A 20,542-nucleotide genomic window follows, 5' to 3' on the forward strand; every position below is an offset into this window, starting at 1 on the left:
CCAGTTTTTCCAAGATAGAAGGGGTGGAAATGAGGATGGCTTCTGTTTTGTCTTGATTTAATTTAAGAAAGTTCTGCACCATCCAATTGTTGACTGCATTTAGACAGTTGACAAGATTGGACGGAGGGAGTGGGTGAGAGGGTTTGGTTTGAATGTAAATGTGGGTGTCATCTGCATAACAATGAAAGTTGAGCCCATAATGCTGTATTATGTTAGTCTGGCCAGGCAAGCTATCTACAGCTCTTCCAAGCTCCCGAAAAATCGGGAACCAATCAACTTTGAGCACCTCCAACGGCCCTGGGTAGAGGCGTGTTCAAGGCACTGACGTAGTAGAACTGCGACCGGAAGCCATAGATTGTTTACAGAATCTATGCCGGAAGCACTTCATTCACGCTTCCGCATCTATTACGCATAGATGCTGTATTGAAAGCATTCAACGGGAAGTTCTCATTGAAAACGGAGCAAAGAGCAGCCCTGGAGGTATTTATTGAAAGGAAGGACGTTTTTGCCTTGCTCCCGACCGGCTTCGGTAAGAGTTTAATCTACCAGTTAGCCCCGTCGCATCGCATACATCAGAGGAAAGAGTGATGTGATTGGTTTAAGCTTCGTCACAGCCTTTTCTGGCTTCGACCAGTAGTAAACTGAGGCATTTCAGGGAGGCGGGTCAACCACGGGCTCTGGGAAATGGTTTGGCTTAATATCTTGGCCAGACCAATAGCTCGGAGAGCTTTGAAGTCGCGTTAGCCAGGCTAGTATTATGTGGCCAAGAGGGAGGATGTATATTACAAATAGTAAGGGTCCCAGGACAGAGCCCTGAGGGACACCATGACGGAGGGGTGATTTAGGGGATCTAAAGCCTCCAACTGACACAAACTGTTCTCTCATGGTAAGATAAGATTTGAACCAGGCTAAAGAAGAACCAGTGATGCCAAGCAGAGTTTCTAAGCGGCTCAATAAAAGATTGTGACATACAGTGTCAAAAGCTGCTGTAAGGTCGAGGAGAACAAGTATACTGACATGGCCAGTGTCAGCAGCTAACAGCAAATCGTTGACAACCTTGACCAGGGCAGTCTTGGTGCTGTGCATGGCCCTAAACCCAGACTGAAACTTCTCCCAAAGATTGTATTGGGCTAAATGCTCTTGGAGCTGATTGGCAACAATCAGCTCCAAGACTAGGACTTTTGCAATGAAGGGAAGATTGGAAATGGGGCGATCATTTTTAAAATCATCAATAGCTGCTCCAGGTTTTTTCAAGACAGGAGTGATAGCTGCTGTTTTGAGAGCCTGAGGGACTAATCCAGTTGAAAGGGACGAGTTTATTATCTTGACCAGCAGGGGACAGAGAACTGGCAGGCAAATCTTTACCAAAGAGGTGGGCATAGGGTCGAGAAGACAGGTGGTAGGCCTGGATTTAGATGCTAAGCCGAGGACATACTGCTCATCGACTAATGAGAAAGCAGAGAAAGATCCAGCTGGTGGTGGACAGGGAAAGGGGACATTAGAGGGAGTGATGGGAGTGGATTTGATCTGCTTGTATATAGAGTTAATTTTGTTTTGAAAAAATTCAAGAAATTTACAATGAAGATCAGTGGAAGGAGTAAGCGGAAAGTTTTTAGCAGGCAAGAGACGTTTGTTTACAGTAGAAAAACGGGCTCTAGGGTTCCCTTGGCCTCTGGTAATGATGGTGGTGTAATAGCTGGTCTTGGCATCAATTAGAGACTCTTTGTAGGCAGAGACATGGTCACTGTATGCCAACGCATGAACTGTCAGGCCAGTTTAACGACCAAGTCTCTCCAGTTGCCGACCAGCAGCCTTCATTTTACGATGCTCAGGTGTGAACCACGGAGCAGAGTGAGAGAAAGAGACAGTACGTGCCTTCAGGGGGGCAAGGTGATTAAGAGAGTCAGGAAGGTGAGAGTTGTAGAGCATGACTACCTCCTCAGGCGATGAGTTTAATGATTTAGTGGTCAGAATAGGATGTAGTGTGTCAAATAAATCAGCTGTAACTATGCTTTTGTGTTCCTGTATGTGATGGTGCGAAATGCACGCCTGCGATGGAGAGGCTCAGGGACAGCAATATTAAATAGAATAGCCATGTGATCAGAAACACAGAAATCTCTGGAATATAAATTTGATGGTGTGATGCCAGAGGTACAAACAAGATCTAAGATATGGCCCTTTGAGTGGGTGGGAAAATCTACATGTTGGGTGAAATCAAAACAATCAAGGACAGCCACAAAGTTTTTAACAAAATCACAGTTGTCTGAGTCAACATGAATGTTCAAATCACCAAGCACCAGTATAGATGGACACAGAGCACTGACAGATGAAAGCAGCTCAGACAATTCATTAATAAAAACAGAGGAAACTTTGGGAGGCCGATAAATGAGCAAAAGCAGTAGAGGTAGACCACCAATAAATTTCAGAGCCAGACATTCAAATGATGAAAAATCCTGCAAGGGCATAGATACAATCCTATAACTGGAGCGATAGATCACAGCAAGACCGCCCCCGCCCAGTTAAACGTGGCTTCTCCAGATACTCATATCCTACAGAAGTAGCTTCATTTAAAGCCAGAAAATCATTTGGTATTTGCCAAGTTTCAGTTAAACATAGTAGATCTATGCCAACATCAGTGATCAAGTCATTAATGTAGGGTGCTTTTTTATTAAGAGATCGCACATTTAATAAAGCAAACTGCGCATTTCTTGAGGAAGGGCAATTCTGTGAAGTTTTAACTAAATTTATGGAACACAAGTTTGTAAAGTCAACAGATCGCCTCTCAACAACAGTCCGCTTGATGTTACGATTCCAGCTCCAAAACGAATCAACGTTGTTTGGATGTTGTTGGCGAGCAAACGTCCGTCCAGAGCCCCTGTATATATTTAGGCTGACGCAGGAACCCAAGATGTTTGTGCGCAAGCAGAGTGTCAGGGAATTTATATGTTTTATTCCCCAAATAATGGAGATAGGCAGACGAATATTTAAGCACCATGGAGAAGTCCCAGGAAAGCCGATGCGAAAGTTTTGGCTCACTGTAAAGCCAGTGTAGGTGACTTCGATCAAAACAAGGAGCCAGAGTAGAATCACTGTTGCATGCACCATCCAAGCAAGCAAACGTAGGCTACGCACAGAGCAGCTAGCCAGACGCCTGTGCCCTGATCTTAACACGTTAGCCAACATGATACACCACTTGACACTCCAGAGGGCAGGCAACAGAAATAGCCAGCCCTAGGGAGAGCAATAGTTCATACCAACAAGAAACTTACCAACATAACAAGTAAGAGACTTACCCAAAAGAACAGTTAAGGTGGACACACCTAAGAGGGCTCGCGCAAGGTAATACAGGGTAGTCAGCGTTAGTAGTAGCCTAGTCCATCAGTTTGGCCAACAGTTCAATAAACTCCCGTTTTAAAGTCTGGACAGGTAGATAAGATGAATCCCCAGTCAGAACACAGTCTATATCCTGATTTCAGCAGTAGCAGATGGCTTATCTTAGGATGTCAAGAGCAAACAGGTTTCCGAGGGCAGTGGAAATATCTGACACAGGTAGTCCTGGAATCCGCTCAACAGGTAACGTTACTGTTTAGGCTAGTATTTGCAGATGACATTCAAGGAAGTGTGAGATAAGAAACCCATCTCCCAGAGAAGGTTTGGGAAAAATAAAACACACAGATAGCGTGAAAGTAAAATGCTAAAAATAACAATCAAACAAATGTGGGACCGGGGAGTAGCGGCAGCCAAATGCGCCAGCGTTCACTCATAACCGGAAATCATGCGTCCCACTCATGATCTCAGGATGGTTTTGATAACAGATATTTTGAAAATCTGAATTTTCAGATTCTGAATTTTGATTGGTTATAGACAGGATCAGTTGAGGTGTGAGTCATTTCCCACAGTGCACTGCTGCACTCTCAGACTGCTGGACTCAGACTCACTCACTCACACTCTATCTATCTATCTATCTATCTATCTATCTATCTATCTATCTATCTATCTATCTATCTATCTATCTATCTATCTATCTATCTATCTATCTATCTATCTATCTATCTTTCCAGCTGTCCATCCATCCATCTTTCTGGCTGCCCATCCATCCAGCTGCCCATCCATCCATTCATCCATCAAGCTGCCCATCCATCCATCCATCCATCCATCCATCCATCCATCTGCCCATTCATCTGCCCATCCATCCATCCATCCATCCATCCATCCAGCTGCCCATCCAGACATCTGCCCATCCATCCATCCATCCATCCATCCATCCATCCATCCATCCATCCATCCAGCTGTCTGTCCAGCTGCCCATCCATCCATCCATCCATCCATCCATCCATCCTTTCTTTTCTTCAGGTTATTGGTATAACTAATGCAATACAACATTTAAAAACTTTTTTGGACTCTATGTGGAGTTGAGGTTTATTCCCACCTTTATTCTTCATATTTAATTTGTATTCTTATATTCCTTACCCTGTATTTGGAGAGATCGATTCTCAGAGAGTTGTGTAACTGATCCAAGAGTTTTACAAACTTCTCTCTCTGTGGAAAAAAAAAAAACAATAAAATATTAAACATTCATGCATTAGAACAGAAAGTACTGTAGCTCTCAGTGATAATACAACATCCATAGAGTTATACAGCACATACGCTACAGTGCTCACAGTACTGCTAATGACAGGATGCAGCCCTTCATCAATCATCCACTGGCAAATCTGTCCAGATTTATTCAGCTCTCATTCGCATGTCCATCCATCCACCCACCTGTCCATCCATCCATCCATCCATCCATCCATCCATCCATCCACCTGTCCATCCGTCCATTCATCCATCCACCCATCCATCCGTCCATCCATCCATCACCCACTATATTCATTCATCAATTGACCTGTTCATCTGTCCATTACTTAACTTTTCATTCATCCAATCATCTTTTAACTCATTCAGTCATCCATCCATCCATCCAGCTTCCTTCTCATCCACTAATTATTTCATCCATCCATTCATGCAGCTACTTCCTCATCCACTAATTATTTCATCCATCCATCCATTCCGGCATCCATCCAAGCAGCTACCTCCTCATCCCCTAATTATTTCATCCATCCATACAGCTTCCTTTTCATCTACCAAATATTTCTTCCATCCATCCACACAGCTTCCTCTTCATCCACCAAATATTTCTTCCATCCATCCATCCATCCATCCATCCATCCAGCTTCCTCTTCATCCACCAAATATTTCATTCATCCATCCATCCATCCACACAGCTTCCTCTTCATCCACCAAATATTTCACCCATCCATCGATCATCTGTCTGTCCATAAATCCATCTCGTCAATGATCTCTTCATAAATCAGCAATCCATCCAACCTTTCATCCATGATGCATTTTTTGTATATTTATTTATTTTATTTGCACTCCTTCAACAGTTCATATGTTTATCATCCTCCCATCATAATCACACCCTCACCCCAAAGTTGGAAGCAGCAAACCGGTCTGAGGCGGAGATGTTGGTGCTGGTGGTGGTGGTGTGAGCGAAGTAGGCATTAATGTTCGCCAATAGGTTACTCATAACAGCCGGCACTCCAGGACACATGTACTTTGATGAGAGGCAGGAGAAATGACTGCAAAACAGTGAGAGAGAGAGAGAGAGAGAATAAAGTTCATGGAGTTTACACAGACACACTGTACTGATTTTCCCAGAGCGACCATAAACACTGGAACATTACAGCGTCACACTGCTGCTGATGATGATACGGTGTGGAAACAAGGCTCCTGCATTCAGTTTGAAACATTTTCATAAAAAGAAAAATGATGGTCATTTGTATGCAGCCGAAGCAGTTTGTTTTATAAAGACAACTGTAAACAACAAACAATAACAACAATTACAACAACACAGTTTATGCTAATTAAGCCATAAGAGTGGAAAGTGAAGATAGCATTCTTCTGAGCAAAGGTGCAGAGTTTATGCTTTTGAACTTTTTTCAAAACACAAAACTTTACTATTTAAAATTTAACACATTTACTTCCACACTAAAAAAAGAATAGTTGAGAATACTTGAAATTTCAAGGCAACCGTCTGCATTAAGAATTTTATGTTTTGCCAACGATGTGCCCATGATAATCCAAACTATGATAAAACTGTTATCTTTATTAAGAATTCTTAATTAAGTCAATTTTCAATTCCTCATTCTGCCAACATAGATTTCTCTTTTTGCTGAACAGTGGCATTCACAGTAGTACAAAAAGGCAATTGAGGTTATCACAATTTTTTTTTTTTTAGATTTTTTTGGGGCTTTTTTCACCTCTATTTGGATAGGACAGTGTAGAGACAGGAAATGAGCAGGAGAGAGGGACGGGGAGGGATCGGGAAATGACCTCGGGTCGGAATCAAACCCGGGTCCCCGGATTTATGGTATGGCGCCTTATCCACCTGAGCCACGACGCCATACCCACGGTGTGGGTTTTAAAAACTTTATTTCAATATTGAAGTTTTGTAATTGTGTAGAACAATGAAAAAAGGCATGTATAGTTTAATGATAAATTGTGATAACCTCGGAGGCGTCGTGGCTCAGGTGGATAAGGCACCATACCATAAATCCGGCGACCCGGGTTCGGTTCCGATCCGAGGACATTTCCCGATCCCTCCCTGTCTCTCTCTCCCCCTCATTTCCTGTCTCTACGCTGTCCTATCCAAATAGAGGTGAAAAAAGCCCCAAAAAAATCTAAAAAAAAAAAAAATTGTGATAACCTCAATTGCCTTTTTGCACTACTGTGAATGCCACTGTTCAGCAAAAAGAGAAATCTATGTTGGCAGAATGAGGAATTGGAAAATTGACTTAATTAAGAATTCTTAATAAAGATAAGTTTTATCATAGTTTGGATTATCATGGGCACATCGTTGGTAAAACATAAAATTCTTAATGCAGACGGTTGCCTTGAAATTTCAAGTATTCTCAACTATTTTTTTTTACAGTGCAGTATAGCGACCATCATTATCTGCTCACTGCTCTGCGTTATACTGCAGCACTGCTGAGTTCTGGATTCTGATTGGTCAAAAGATGTCAATTAATTTTCTGCAACAGCAGCTCTGACAATAATGACTTAATTTTCTTTGATAAATAAAACGAGACCATCAATGAGGGCGTAGCTCACTCCGGCCCCGCCTAGTCCAGAAGGAACGATCTAAAGTGGGCCACCTTGCGCAATAAATGTTGCAAGCTATATACACTATATACAAGCTCTATATAGAAGTGATATCCACCCTAAGAATACCGACCTATTTACCAGAAAGAATCCAAAATGGTGAGGAACTGACTGAGAAGAAGTGATTTTTGTTGAACTGCTTAAGGCATTAAGGCTTAATTAGTCCATCAATTCATTAATAATTGTAATGAAGCAAATCTGGGTAGAAGTTATACAGTATGCACCCTAGGTGCCCCTACCTTCATGCCAGAAAGAATCAAAATCGGTGAAGAACTGAGAGAGAAGAAGCGATTTGTGTGGAAACTGCTCGTTAGGGATTGATTAATTACTCCATATCTTCATTATTTATTAATTGCAATTATGCAAATTTGGGTAGAAGCTATCTATATGCACCCCAGGCAGACCTACCTTCCTGCCAAAAAGAATAAAAATTAGTGAAGAATTGAGAGAAAAGAAGCAATTTTCATGAAATGTGGACAACAGATGACAGACGGACGCCGGACAACACATGATGGCATAAACTCATCACCTGTCGGCCGGATGAGCTAATAATCAGTGTTGGTGTGGCATAAAAGGAATAAATCACTTGGGAATGTACTGCTATCGGAAAATAATCAACTTCTTGCTACCTACCTACCTACATACCTATCTATCTTTTTGAATCCACCCATCCAACCATATGTAGCTCTTTTCATCTTTGACCCAATGTTCTATATATCCAACCATCCAACTACCACTAAATCATCTCATCTCATTATCTGTAGCCGCTTTATCCTGTTCTACAGGGTCACAGGCAAGCTGGAGCCTATCCCAGCTGACTACGGGCGAAAGGCGGGGTACACCCTGGACAAGTCGCCAGGTCATCACAGGGCTGACACATAGACACAGACAACCATTCACACTCACATTCACACCTACGCTCAATTTAGAGTCACCAGTTAACCTAACCTGCATGTCTTTGGACTGTGGGGGAAACCGGAGCACCCGGAGGAAACCCACGCGGACACGGGGAGAACATGCAAACTCCACACAGAAAGGCCCTCGCTGGCCACGGGGCTCGAACCTGGACCTTCTTGCTGTGAGGCGACAGCGCTAACCACTACACCACCGTGCCGCCACCACTAAATCAACCATCTTTTATTAATTTCTCCAGCCATCTATCTCTATGTTCACTTTTCATTCATCCTTCTAGCTACACATCATTTTGTTCACCTTCCAGCCTTCCTTTAGACCACCAAATTTCTCATTCATTTCCTATCATCCGTTCATCTTCATTTTTTTTGTTCTATTTCCATCCAACCAACCATTTGCCTATCAGTTGATCCATCATCGATTAATCATAGATCAGTGCATCCTTTCATCAATTCACCATTATCCATACATACCATTGCACTTACCATTTTAGTGATGTAATGTATTTGCATTTCTTCTTATAAAAAAACACACACTGTATATTAATTTAAAATATGACACATGATATATATCTTGGGCGGCACGGCGGTGTAGTGATTAGCGCTGTCGCCTCACAGCAAGAAGGTCCGGGTTCGAGCCCCGTGGCCAGCGAGGGCCTTTCTGTGCGGAGTTTGCATGTTCTCCCCGTGTCCGCGTGGGTTTCCTCCGGGTGCTCCGGTTTCCCCCACAGTCCAAAGACATGCAGGTTAAGTTAACTGGTGACTCTAAATTGAGTGTAGGTGTGAATGTGAGTGTGAATGGTTGTCTGTGTCTATGTGTCGGCCCTGTGATGACCTGGTGACTTGTCCAGGGTGTACCCCGCCTTTCGCCCGTAGTCAGCTGGGATAGGCTCCAGCTTGCCTGCGACCCTGTAGAACAGGATAAAGCGGCTAGAGATAATGAGATGAGATGAGATATATATCTTCTTTTTATCTAAATAATAGCAGACCTGGAGTGATAGGAGAAGTAACGGGGACCAGCAGGGAAAAGACCTGTGAGCTTCAGGGCTGAGAGATGATCATGAAAGACGTCAAGCCATGAGAGAGGAGAGAGGAGGCTTATTAGAGAGAGAGAGAGAGAGAGAGAGAGGAAATAAGGAAGCTATAGAGACAGTAAAGAAATGAAACAATGAAAGAAGGAGAGATGAGATGTAATAATAGTATAAAGGAAAAATGGAATGATAGAGAAGATGGTGTGTGTGTGTGTGAGAGAGAGAGATGGAATTAAAGGATGTGCTGGAGCCAGATAATGAAATAAAGGAAAGGATGGACAGATAGAGCTCCATGAATAAAGCAGCAGAGTTCAAATACACTAAAAGTAAGCACCAGCTCTGCGGACAATCTCTCTCTCTCTCTCTGTCTCACACACACACACACACACACACACACACACACACACACACACACACACTACAATTAAAAGCAGCTCTGTGTGTTCAAACAATTCAAGGCTTAAATTAAATCAGTGAAAAGGAAAAGTAGGGCAGTAACTCCATCCCTCTACCCGTTCACCCGCTGATCTGTTTATCTGTTTCCACATCATTCCACTCTTCTGTTCACCTGGTAACCTCCAGAGTCACCCATCTACTGATCTGGGTTTTTCATTCACTTATTAATCCATCTATCAACCTTTTTATTCATCCATCCCTCCCTCCATCTATTCCTACTCAGTATCCATTAACCTGTTCATCCATCCAGCCATGCATCAATCTATTCAACCATCTGTCCATTTATCCATCATTTCATCCATCCATCCCTCCTTCCATCCATCCACCCACCCCTACTGTATATCCATCACTCTGCTCATCCATCCAACCATCGATCAACTTGTTTAATTACCCATCTGTTCTTTCATTAACTGGTTTATCCATCTAACCATCAATATGTTCATTCAGCTATTCATTTATCTATTTATCCATCCATCCATCCATCCATCCATCCATCCTACTGCACATCTATGAACCCATCCATCCATCCATCCATCCATCCATCCATCCAGCAACTTGTTTAATTACTCATCTTTTCTTTTATTAACTGGTCCATCCATCCATCCAGCCACCTACCCATCCATCAATCCATCCACCCATCCATCTATCAATCTAGCCAGTAATACATATATTCATTGGTCAGTTCACTAACTTATCCATTGACTTGTTCTTGTGTCCATCCATCCATCCATCCATCCATCCATCCATCCATCCATCTATCTATCTATTCAAATATATTTTGCAAAAGTGCATGAAATACAGTGAATAAATGACATATGTTGTGTTATAAATAATAACGTGCAGTACCGGTGGTGTAGTGGTTAGCACTGTCGCCTCACAGCAAGAAGGTCCTGGGTTCGAGCCCTGTGGCCGGCGAGGGCCTTTCTGTGCGGAGTTTGCATGTTCTCCCCGTGTCCGCGTGGGTTTCCTCTGGGTGCTCCGGTTTCCCCCACAGTCCAAAGACATGCAGGTTAGGTTAACTGGTGACTCTAAATTGACCGTAGGTGTGAATGTGAGTGTGAATGGTTGTCTGTGTCTATGTGTCAGCCCTGTGATGACCTGGCGACTTGTCCAGGGTGTACCCCGCCTTTCGCCCGTAGTCAGCTGGGATAGGCTCCAGCTCGCCTGCGACCCTGCACAGGATAAGCAGCTACAGATAATGGATGGATGGATGGATGGATGGATGGATGTGCCGCGTCTGTGCTCAGTGAATGTGACACACTGAAGGTGGAGTAAAACTGATGATCCTCCAGCACCACCAGAGAGGGTTTCTGTGTTCTCCAGGGTCATTATTGTGTTAGTGTAAAGTGCTGGTGTCAAGAGGAACTGACCTCTCTCACACACACACAGGGGATGAATGAGGTGAGAGTGTGAGAGACATCAGACACAAACCCATCCGCAAAGAGCTGAAACATGCTGATGAGAGAGTCTCACAGAAAACAAACAATCAGTTCATGCAGCCTAACAAACGTTCTTCTCTTTATTGAACAGCCTGGTGATTATTTCATTATTTTATATCCATCAAAGCTTGGAGTTGTTTACTGAGTGAGATAATGCATCATTATAATAAATGATTGCAAATTATTCATCAGTCACATCTACAGTAATAAAGTGATGACGTTTATATCAACTCATTTACAATAACTGAATATCATCATGAATAAATAACGTCAAACATCCCTTTATAAATGTTTAAATACCAATGATTCAATGATTACTGAATTATTTATCACATTGTTACTCATCTGGTTTCACACAGACCTTTCCAATAAGCCCTTCTCAGAACCCGTCCTGTCCTCCGGGTTCTAATGTCGTTAAGAGTAGAGTTAACCTTGTTTTTTTTTTTTTCTTGCCTATTGGATAGTAGCTTCCAAAAAGGGTACTTGGAAGTGTTAATAGTTCCCTATATGGGACCTTTCAGGGAAGAGAGAACCCTTAAGGGCTCCATTTTTTAAAGACTGTATTTATTTAACATTATTAACTAGCTAATTAATAAAAAGATTGCTTAAACCTTCTGTAATTCATCACTGGGTTCATAACGATCTACTGTCAGAGCTGCTGTTATAGAAGATTACTCGGGCGGCACGGTGGTGTAGTGGTTAGCACAGTCGCCTCACAGCAAGAAGGTTCCGGGTTCGAACCCAGCGGCCAGCTGGGTGGAGTTTGCATGTTCTCCCCGTGTTTGCGTGGGTTTCCTCCGGGTGCTCAGGTTTCCCCCACAGTCCAAAGACATGCAGTTAGGTTGACGTGGGGCGGCCTTGGGCTGAGGTGCCCTTGAGCGAGGTACCGAACCCCTGACTGCTCCCCGGGCGCTCTGGTGTGGCTGCCCACTGCTCTGGGTGTGTGTGCGCATGTGTTCACTGCTTCAGATGGGTTAAATGCAGAGGATGAATTTCACTGTGCTTGAAGTGTGCATGTAACGAATAAAGGTTTCTTCTTCTTCTACTCAAACCATTCTGACCAATCAGAATCCAGATTACAGCAGGGCTGCGGTGTAGTATCATTCGTTAGTAAAAGATTAAACATCTGGATCCTGATGACGCTGCAGTGACTTTAATATTAATCCCAGTTATTAATTAACTAATCAGTCTGTAATTAAGTGATTAGCATCGGATAAATATGTTTTGGAGGGAAATTGACGTTTCGCCTGGGCGGCGTGCGCCGTGTCCCGTCTTCTTGGTGAGCGATGTGTTAAAGAGTTTCTCTGAGTTTTGTAAGAGGTAAATCAGAGCCTGAACACATCACTGATCCCGTTAATTAGCCTTGTCTGAGAACCAGTGATTAATAAACATCTCTGGGGCTGTCAGTAAAATATTAAAGTTTGGATTAATATAGATATTTAGACACTGTTGACGGTAAAAGTGGAGCTCCTGATGAGTTTATGAGCAACATATGCGCAAGGGCACAAAATCATCCTGAATAATAATCTCATCTCATTCTCATCTCATTATCTCTAGCCGCTTTATCCTGTTCTACAGGGTCGCAGGCGAGCTGGAGCCTATCCCAGCTGACTACGGGCGAAAGGCGGGGTACACCCTGGACAAGTCGCCAGGTCATCACAGGGCTGACACATAGACACAGACAACCATTCACACTCACATTCACACCTACGCTCAATTTAGAGTCACCAGTTAACCTAACCTGCATGTCTTTGGACTGTGGGGGAAACCGGAGCACCCGGAGGAAACCCACGCGGACACGGGGAGAACATGCAAACTCCGCACAGAAAGGCCCTCGCCGGCCCCGGGGCTCGAACCCGGACCTTCTTGCTGTGAGGCAACAGCGCTAACCACTACACCACTGTGCCACCCCTGAATAATAATAATAATAATAATAATAATACAGCACGTTGAATGAACCTTCAAATTGTGTTGTGTCGAGTTTTTCACCTCAATAAATCACTGGAGTGTCTTGTGATGTTATTGTGAGACCAATAATGAGAGACGCATCGCAGTTGCGATACATATTTATTCCTTTCTTTGATGCCGCATTCCATGCGCCAGAAACACCATGACATTTATTATGGTGTGACTCTGCTGGGCACCTGGGGGACAGCAGGGAACCAGCGCTTTCACTTTACAGCACTACTGTAGAGTTACCATCCAATATTATCGCACAGGCAACTGTAACATCTGTTCTGCTTTATGGTTGTACGTACCACATGGACTCTGACATCGAAACTTGAAAAGAAAGTCTAAGATCTGGACTGAATATATCCTGGAGGCAACATCTAACTAATAAACAACTCTATGGGCACCTAGCACCCATCTCTGATGTCATTCATGAAAGAAGAACACGCTTTGCAGGCCACTGCTGGAAAGCTCAGAATGAAATCATTAGTGATGTCCTACTGTGGGATCCTAAACATGGCCGAGCAAATGCTGGAAGACGTCCCAAAACGTACGTTCAGCAGCTATGCGATGACACTGGATGCAAGGCTATCCTTCAGACTTGCTTGGGATGATGAATGAATGGATGGAGGGATCGAGTTATGGAAATCCGTGCAACTAGCTCGACCCGATGATGATGATTATCACACATACTGTAAGAACTAATTAATATTGATCCGCAGCTCAGCCATGTTTAGATTATCTAACACCAAGGAAAGATGCTCATAACTGCTACTGAAGTGTACAATAATTATGTTTACATGAGGGTGCAGAGTAAGAAATTGTTCAGGTAAAAAAAAAAAATCATACAATGCAAAGATACTATACGTTGCCTGTTATGAAAAAAAAAAAAAACAGTAGGATAAAAACCTTCAGGGGAAAAAATGTACTGGAAAAAAAAAATCCTCCTCAACCAAATGCAGCATATGAGCTCCAAGGGTTTGAGCTGTGACCTTAATATTCCAAACTTGATGTCAAACAGTTGTCTGGTTACATCTGTCAACTGTCCAACTGTCTCACATGGAAACTTGCTCTTAAGCTTTTTAGGACTAATCACCATGCACCTGTTCCTGATCAGGGTGCTATCACAGCTCACACTTATAAGGACTCTGAGTAACACACAGACTTTGTGAAGTATACATTCTGTACTCTGTGTCTGATGTTACCGAGCCTTGTATTTTGCTTTTCCTGGTTTTGACTCGCATTTGCATTCTTGGATTTTATTACATTTTATTATTTTATAGAGTTACCATCCAATATCACACTTGATACACTACCGTTCAAAAGTTTGGGGTCACCCAGACAATTTTGTGTTTTCCATGAAAAGTCACACTTTTATTTCCCACCATAAGTTGTAAAATGAATAGAAAATATAGTCAAGACATTTTTCTGGCCATTTTGAGCATTTAATCGACCCCACAAATGTGATGCTCCAGAAACTCAATCTGCTCAAAGGAAGGTCAGTTTTATAGCTTCTCTAAAGAGCTCAACTGTTTTCAGCTGTGCTAACATGATTGTACAAGGGTTTTCTAATCATCCATTAGCCTTCTGAGGCAATGAGCAAACACATTGTACCATTAGAACACTGGAGTGAGAGTTGCTGGAAATGGGCCTCTATACACCTATGGAGATATTGCACCAAAAACCAGACATTTGCAGCTAGAATAGTCATTTAGCACATTAGCAATGTATAGAGTGGATTTCTGATTAGTTTAAAGTGATCTGCATTGAAAAGAACAGTGCTTTTCTTTCAAAAATAAGGACATTTCAAAGTGACCCCAAACTTTTGAACGGTAGTGTATATCAAATAGTCATCTGGTTACATCTCTAACATCCATACACTCAGCACTATTAGGACTAATGACCCTGCACCTGTTCCTGATTAGAGCTCAATCACAGCACAGACACAGATATAAGGACTCTCAGTGACACACAGACTTTGTGAAAGCCTTGTATTTTGTGTCACTTTGACCCTGTTTGTGTTTTTGGACTGGGAGTATTGTATTCCCTCTGATATTCTGTCTGTGCCTCACTCCACCACTGCCTGGTTTTCAACTCTACCTCTGTTTGTCTCCGTTTTGGATCTATTTGCTATCGTGCTTATTAATAAACTATTTCTGCATTTACATCTGTCTATCACCCAAATCCATGACACCAAGATTCTAGTGGACTAATAAAACTGTTTTAACTTGTTTTACATGAAACTGTCGTGAATATTTTCCGTAAAATGTATTAGTAAATAATCACACATTATTTTTTTTAAAAAGCAAATTAAAAATAAGCGCTGGATAAAAACCCATCTATCTTATGGAAATAAAGAGACAAATTTTGTTGGCTGGTGCTCAAGTGTTTATGAGATACATTGCCTTGCACTTTTGACCCGGTTCCATGTGGTGGTGTTGGATGTTGTTCGTATGTACGGTCGCAAAAGCCATCAAAAAGAAAGAAAGGAAAGAAAGAAAGCACAACTTTATTCATCACACACTTGTGAAATTCCTCTCTGCATGTAACCCATCTGAAGCAGTGAACACACACACGTGAGCAATGAGCACACACACACCCAGAGCAGTGGGCAGCCATGCTAACAGCGCCCGGTGAGCAGTTGGGAGTTCGGTGCCTCACTCAAGGGCACGTCAGCTCAAGGCCGTCCCATATTAACCCAACCTGCATGTCTTTGGACTGTGGGGGAAACCGGAGCACCCAGAGGAAACCCATGCAGACACAAGGAGAACAGGCAAACTCCACACAGAAAGGCCCTCGCCGGCCCCGGGGCTCGAACCCGGACCTTCTTGCTGTGAGGCGATCATGCTAACCACTACACCACTGTGCCAAAAATCAGTTTGATGCATCATCATATTCTCTTAAGTAAGGGGCTTCGCTCCATGTACTCCGCACACGGGGAGCTCTGCTAATGCATGAAGTTGAGGATGTATTTATTTGAAGATATGGCATGTTCTCATCTCATCTCATTATCTCTAGCCGCTTTATCCTTCTACAGGGTCGCAGGCGAGCTGGAGCCTATCCCAGCTGACTACGGGCGAAAGGCGGGGTTCACCCTGGACAAGTCGCCAGGTCATCACAGGGCTGACACATAGACACAGACAACCATTCACACTCACACCTACGGTCAATTTAGAGTCACCAGTTAACCTAACCTGCATGTCTTTGGACTGTGGGGGAAACCGGAGCACCCGGAGGAAACCCACGCGGACACGGGGAGAACATGCAAACTCCACACAGAAAGGCCCTCGCCGGCCCCGGGGCTCGAACCCAGGACCTTCTTGCTGTGAGGCGACAGCGCTAACCACTACACCACCGTGCCGCCCATGGCATGTTTTATTCATTTAATAATAATAATAATAATAACAACAATTATTATTATTATTATGCATTACTTTTTTTGCATTTTATATTATAATTTATTCATTCACTTTATTAATTCATAAATAGACAAGGTCATTTTTTTAATCACATAAAATAATTCTTATTACCCCCAGGAACTAAGAAATGGGAAAAAAAACACACACACACACACACACACACACACACACACACACACACACACACACACAGAGCTTATTATTTATTTATTTATTTATTTATTTTTAATAGCTATCGATATTTTTAGTGTTGTCAGAGCCAAACTTCATTTTGGATAATGTTAATAAGACATTATTATTATTATTATTATTATTATTATTATTATTATTATTATTATTATTAAATCCTTTATTTGTCCTTGGATAAACAAAACAAATTCATATGTCATTGAATTTAATCATGATAATTACTTTTACTTTTTTCATTTTTACAATTCACAATAAATCTCATCATTCCATTTTAATTAAGTACAGTAAATATTTAAAGGTCAACTTTAAAACTTACTTTATGTTTAACTCTTGTGACTTTATTACATTACAGATCGACACGTGACTAGTTTCGGTCATGATGTTTTTCTTGCCTTTTTTTTCTTTTAACACAAGAACATTACATTACATTACATCACCCGGTCTGGTTAATGAGTAAATGCTAACAGCGCTAGCTGAATGATAACTGTGCAGAATGCAGTGCTGGACTCATTAGCGCTGATTATTAGACAGCACTTAGGCGAGTGTAATGGTCGTTCTGTAGACTGGAGTTACAGAGGAAACATGTTCATTCAACCAAAACACAGTCTGAATGTTACACAGTGGCATCACGGGCACAAGGATCATCACAACAACGCCAGCAGGTGGAGATACACAGGGGTCCAAACATCACAGTCCACTGCCAAGAGCCAAAACAAAATTTAATGTTGGACCATCGTCACCACCAACAAACACCATCTGTGAAGCCGTGTTCCCATTTCATTCCCTCTCAATCCAATAACGCAAATGTTTTTATTTATTTTTTTCTGTTATACTGTTGCATTTTAAACCAAACTGACTTAGACGAACCAAGAACCAAGTACAGACGCTTTACATCTGACACTGAAAAAAATATGCATGGAAATACAAAAACGGCCTCAAGATTCGATTCGATTCGATTAGATCTTTCTTGTCATTGTCCAGAGAACAATGAAACTCTGTTTAGTGGCTCTTCAGCAGGAAAGAAACTGAAAATAAGTTCAGTAATAATTAAAATAAATAAATAAATAAAAATAGCCTCAATGAGGCTGTAGCTCATATCGGCCAAGATGCTCATAAAATGATAAATATGCCAGGTGGCGCCACCATCTTGACAATTTTTATGCACACCCAACTGGGGGAACATTGAATGTGACTTTGATCGAAATCTGATCAATCGTGTACAAGGAGTAGCGATTTTTATAAATTGTGGACGGATGACGACGGACAACAGATGGCGCATGATCTCATTAACTCACCTGGCCTGGCCTGCGGCTGGATGAGCTAAAAACTAAATCAAAATAATATCAAATGTATGTATGAAGAGATTAATTATAAAAATAAGACAAAATGATCTAAAAAAACCCCTAAAACAAACAAACAAACAAACAAACAAACAAACAAACAAACAAACAAACAAACAAACAAACAGGGGTGGGTTTCTCAAAAGCCTCTTAACGCTAAGAGCAACTTAACTAGGAGAGAGAGTGTTCATTGTGATGCTCGCTCTACCATTTAATGATGATCTTTGTGCTACAACCCCGATTCCAAAAAAGTTGGGACAAAGTACAAATTGTAAATAAAAACGGAATGCAATGATGTGGAAGTTTCAAAATTCCATATTTTATTCAGAATAGAACATAGATGACATATCAAATGTTTAAACTGAGAAAATGTATCATTTAAAGAGAAAAAATAGGTGATTTTAAATTTCATGACAACAACACATCTCAAAAAAGTTGGGACAAGGCCATGTTTCCCACTGTGAGACATCCCCTTTTCTCTTTACAACAGTCTGTAAACGTCTGGGGACTGAGGAGACAAGTTGCTCAAGTTTAGGGATAGGAATGTTAACCCATTCTTGTCTAATGTAGGATTCTAGTTGCTCAACTGCCTTAGGTCTTTTTTGTCGTATCTTCCGTTTTATGATGCGCCAAATGTTTTCTATGGGTGAAAGATCTGGACTGCAGGCTGGCCAGTTCAGTACCCGGACCCTTCTTCTACGCAGCCATGATGCTGTAATTGATGCAGTATGTGGTTTGGCATTGTCATGTTGGAAAATGCAAGGTCTTCCTTGAAAGAGACGTCATCTGGATGGGAGCATATGTGACCCCTCACCGAATCCAGGGACACATGTCAGCTGAAACGATTCCGAGATAATCGCAAAAGAAGCATTTTTTTTTCGAAATTTGTGATTTTTGTTTTTTTCCATCATGTGCAAGTTGAGATCTTGAAGAATGCAATCAGTATTTCAGATAATAGATTGTTTTGTTGGAAAAGCATACATTTTTTGTTGCAAATTGTCTCGTTTTTGTCAGGACTGTAGCCTGCTGGGGGGTGTGGGTAAATTACCATATGGGCCATTCACATGAAGATTTCAGTCATTTTTTTTTTCCGCGAATCAGCTGTATGATCCGAGCTGAGCGCATGGCTACTTAGCTGCATACAGGCGTGTGATTTCACTATGGAATGAGTTACTAAACAGAGCGCAGAGGAGCAAACACCGCGAAGCAAACAGACACTCGGTATTTACATCGGAGATAACCATTTCTAGCAAAAAAAAAACGCAACCTCGTTTTCCAGATTGAATGGAATACTTGAATGATCGGATGATACACGGACCGTCCTAGGATTACATTCCATCGGAGGCATTGGTGTGTGCAAGACGCCGTTTCTCTTTCTGATGGGGTGAGTTTATTAATCTAAGGCTGTGTGGTTATTTTTGCATGTAACGGAGAGTGTTGTGGTTTGGTTAAGCCTAGGTCACAACCGGACGTACGATTTTTTGGCCGTGTGATTTTTGGCGTTTCCCAAATCGCTGCGGTTTTTTTTTGTTCACGGAGAAAGATGCACGTTGGCCGTAAGTTTGTCTTGCAACCTGAAAAAAACATAAGCGCCCGTAGAGTATGTTTGACATGACAAAGAACCTCTGCGGCCGGTCTGCGGCTCAAAAATCAGCACATCACATGCGCGCTCTCGTGCGTTTCTTGCGTTTTTTGCATGTAGACTGGCTGTAAGAGCACATACGGCCGGTTGTGACCGAGGCTTTACATGAAACTAGCGTTGTGTTAGTTGTGTCATCATCGTGCTATCTTTCTTTCTTACGGTGTGAGTAATTTTTCAACCACAAAACGTTAAAGTATACTTTAGGACTTATTTTTGTACTTCATAATTGTGTTGGGCATACTTTGCATGGAAGGAAAATTGACGTGGTGATCTTTGTTTACATGAAAGTAGTATCGTGCTAGCTCGTAGGGGGTGGGGCTTTCCTTAATGTCATGCAAATGAGCACCATTATGTGCCCGCCCTGCACCCAGAGTAGCTGAGATGGAAAACTTTGAGGGCGATTTTCTCCCTTTTCTGTTTTAAGAGGTATACACTTTCAAAAGGCCACACATTCTTCAAATATTGTCAGATCTCCACATGGAAGGCATCATTGGAAAGCTTAAAAACTGTAGGCTTCTGAACTGAGCGCTGATAACAACTTGGGTCGTCCTTCTCCTCTTTAGTCCGAATGACACGGCGTCCCTGATTTCCATAAAAAACTTCAAATTTTGATTCGTCTGACCACCATGTGAAGTTCTTTATGGAAATCAGGGACGCCGTGTCATTCGGACTAAAGAGGAGAAGGACGACCCAAGTTGTTATCAGCGCTCAGTTCAGAAGCCTGCATCTCTGATGGTATGGGGTTGCATTAGTGCGTGTGGCATGGGCAGCTTACACATCTGGAAAGACACCATCAATGCTGAAAGGTATATCCAGGTTCTAGAGCAGGGGTGTCAAACCTGATCCATAAAGGGCCGTGTGGCTGCAGGTTTTCATTCCAGCCATGCAGCAGCACACCTGACTTGGCTCATTCAATCAACTGAACTGTCTTCACACAGTCAAATACTTGCAGCCACACCCAC

General features: G+C 42.2%; 1 protein-coding gene across 1 annotated transcript in view; it reads right to left on the reverse strand.

Moving 5' to 3' along the window:
• LOC132888443 (protein unc-13 homolog C-like) overlaps window positions 1–20,542 on the reverse strand; it is a 567,940-nt gene that overhangs the window by 333,034 nt on the left and 214,364 nt on the right. Inside the window, exons 14-15 of the mRNA XM_060924493.1 lie at window positions 5,468–5,621; window positions 4,471–4,539 (exon numbers count right to left, since the gene is read on the reverse strand). Of these exons, the coding sequence (XP_060780476.1) occupies window positions 4,471–4,539; window positions 5,468–5,621 (223 nt within the window). The remainder of the gene's footprint in view (window positions 1–4,470; window positions 4,540–5,467; window positions 5,622–20,542) is intronic.

Source organism: Neoarius graeffei, chromosome 6 (assembly GCF_027579695.1).
Source record: "Neoarius graeffei isolate fNeoGra1 chromosome 6, fNeoGra1.pri, whole genome shotgun sequence".
NCBI classification, from domain to species: domain Eukaryota; kingdom Metazoa; phylum Chordata; class Actinopteri; order Siluriformes; family Ariidae; genus Neoarius; species Neoarius graeffei.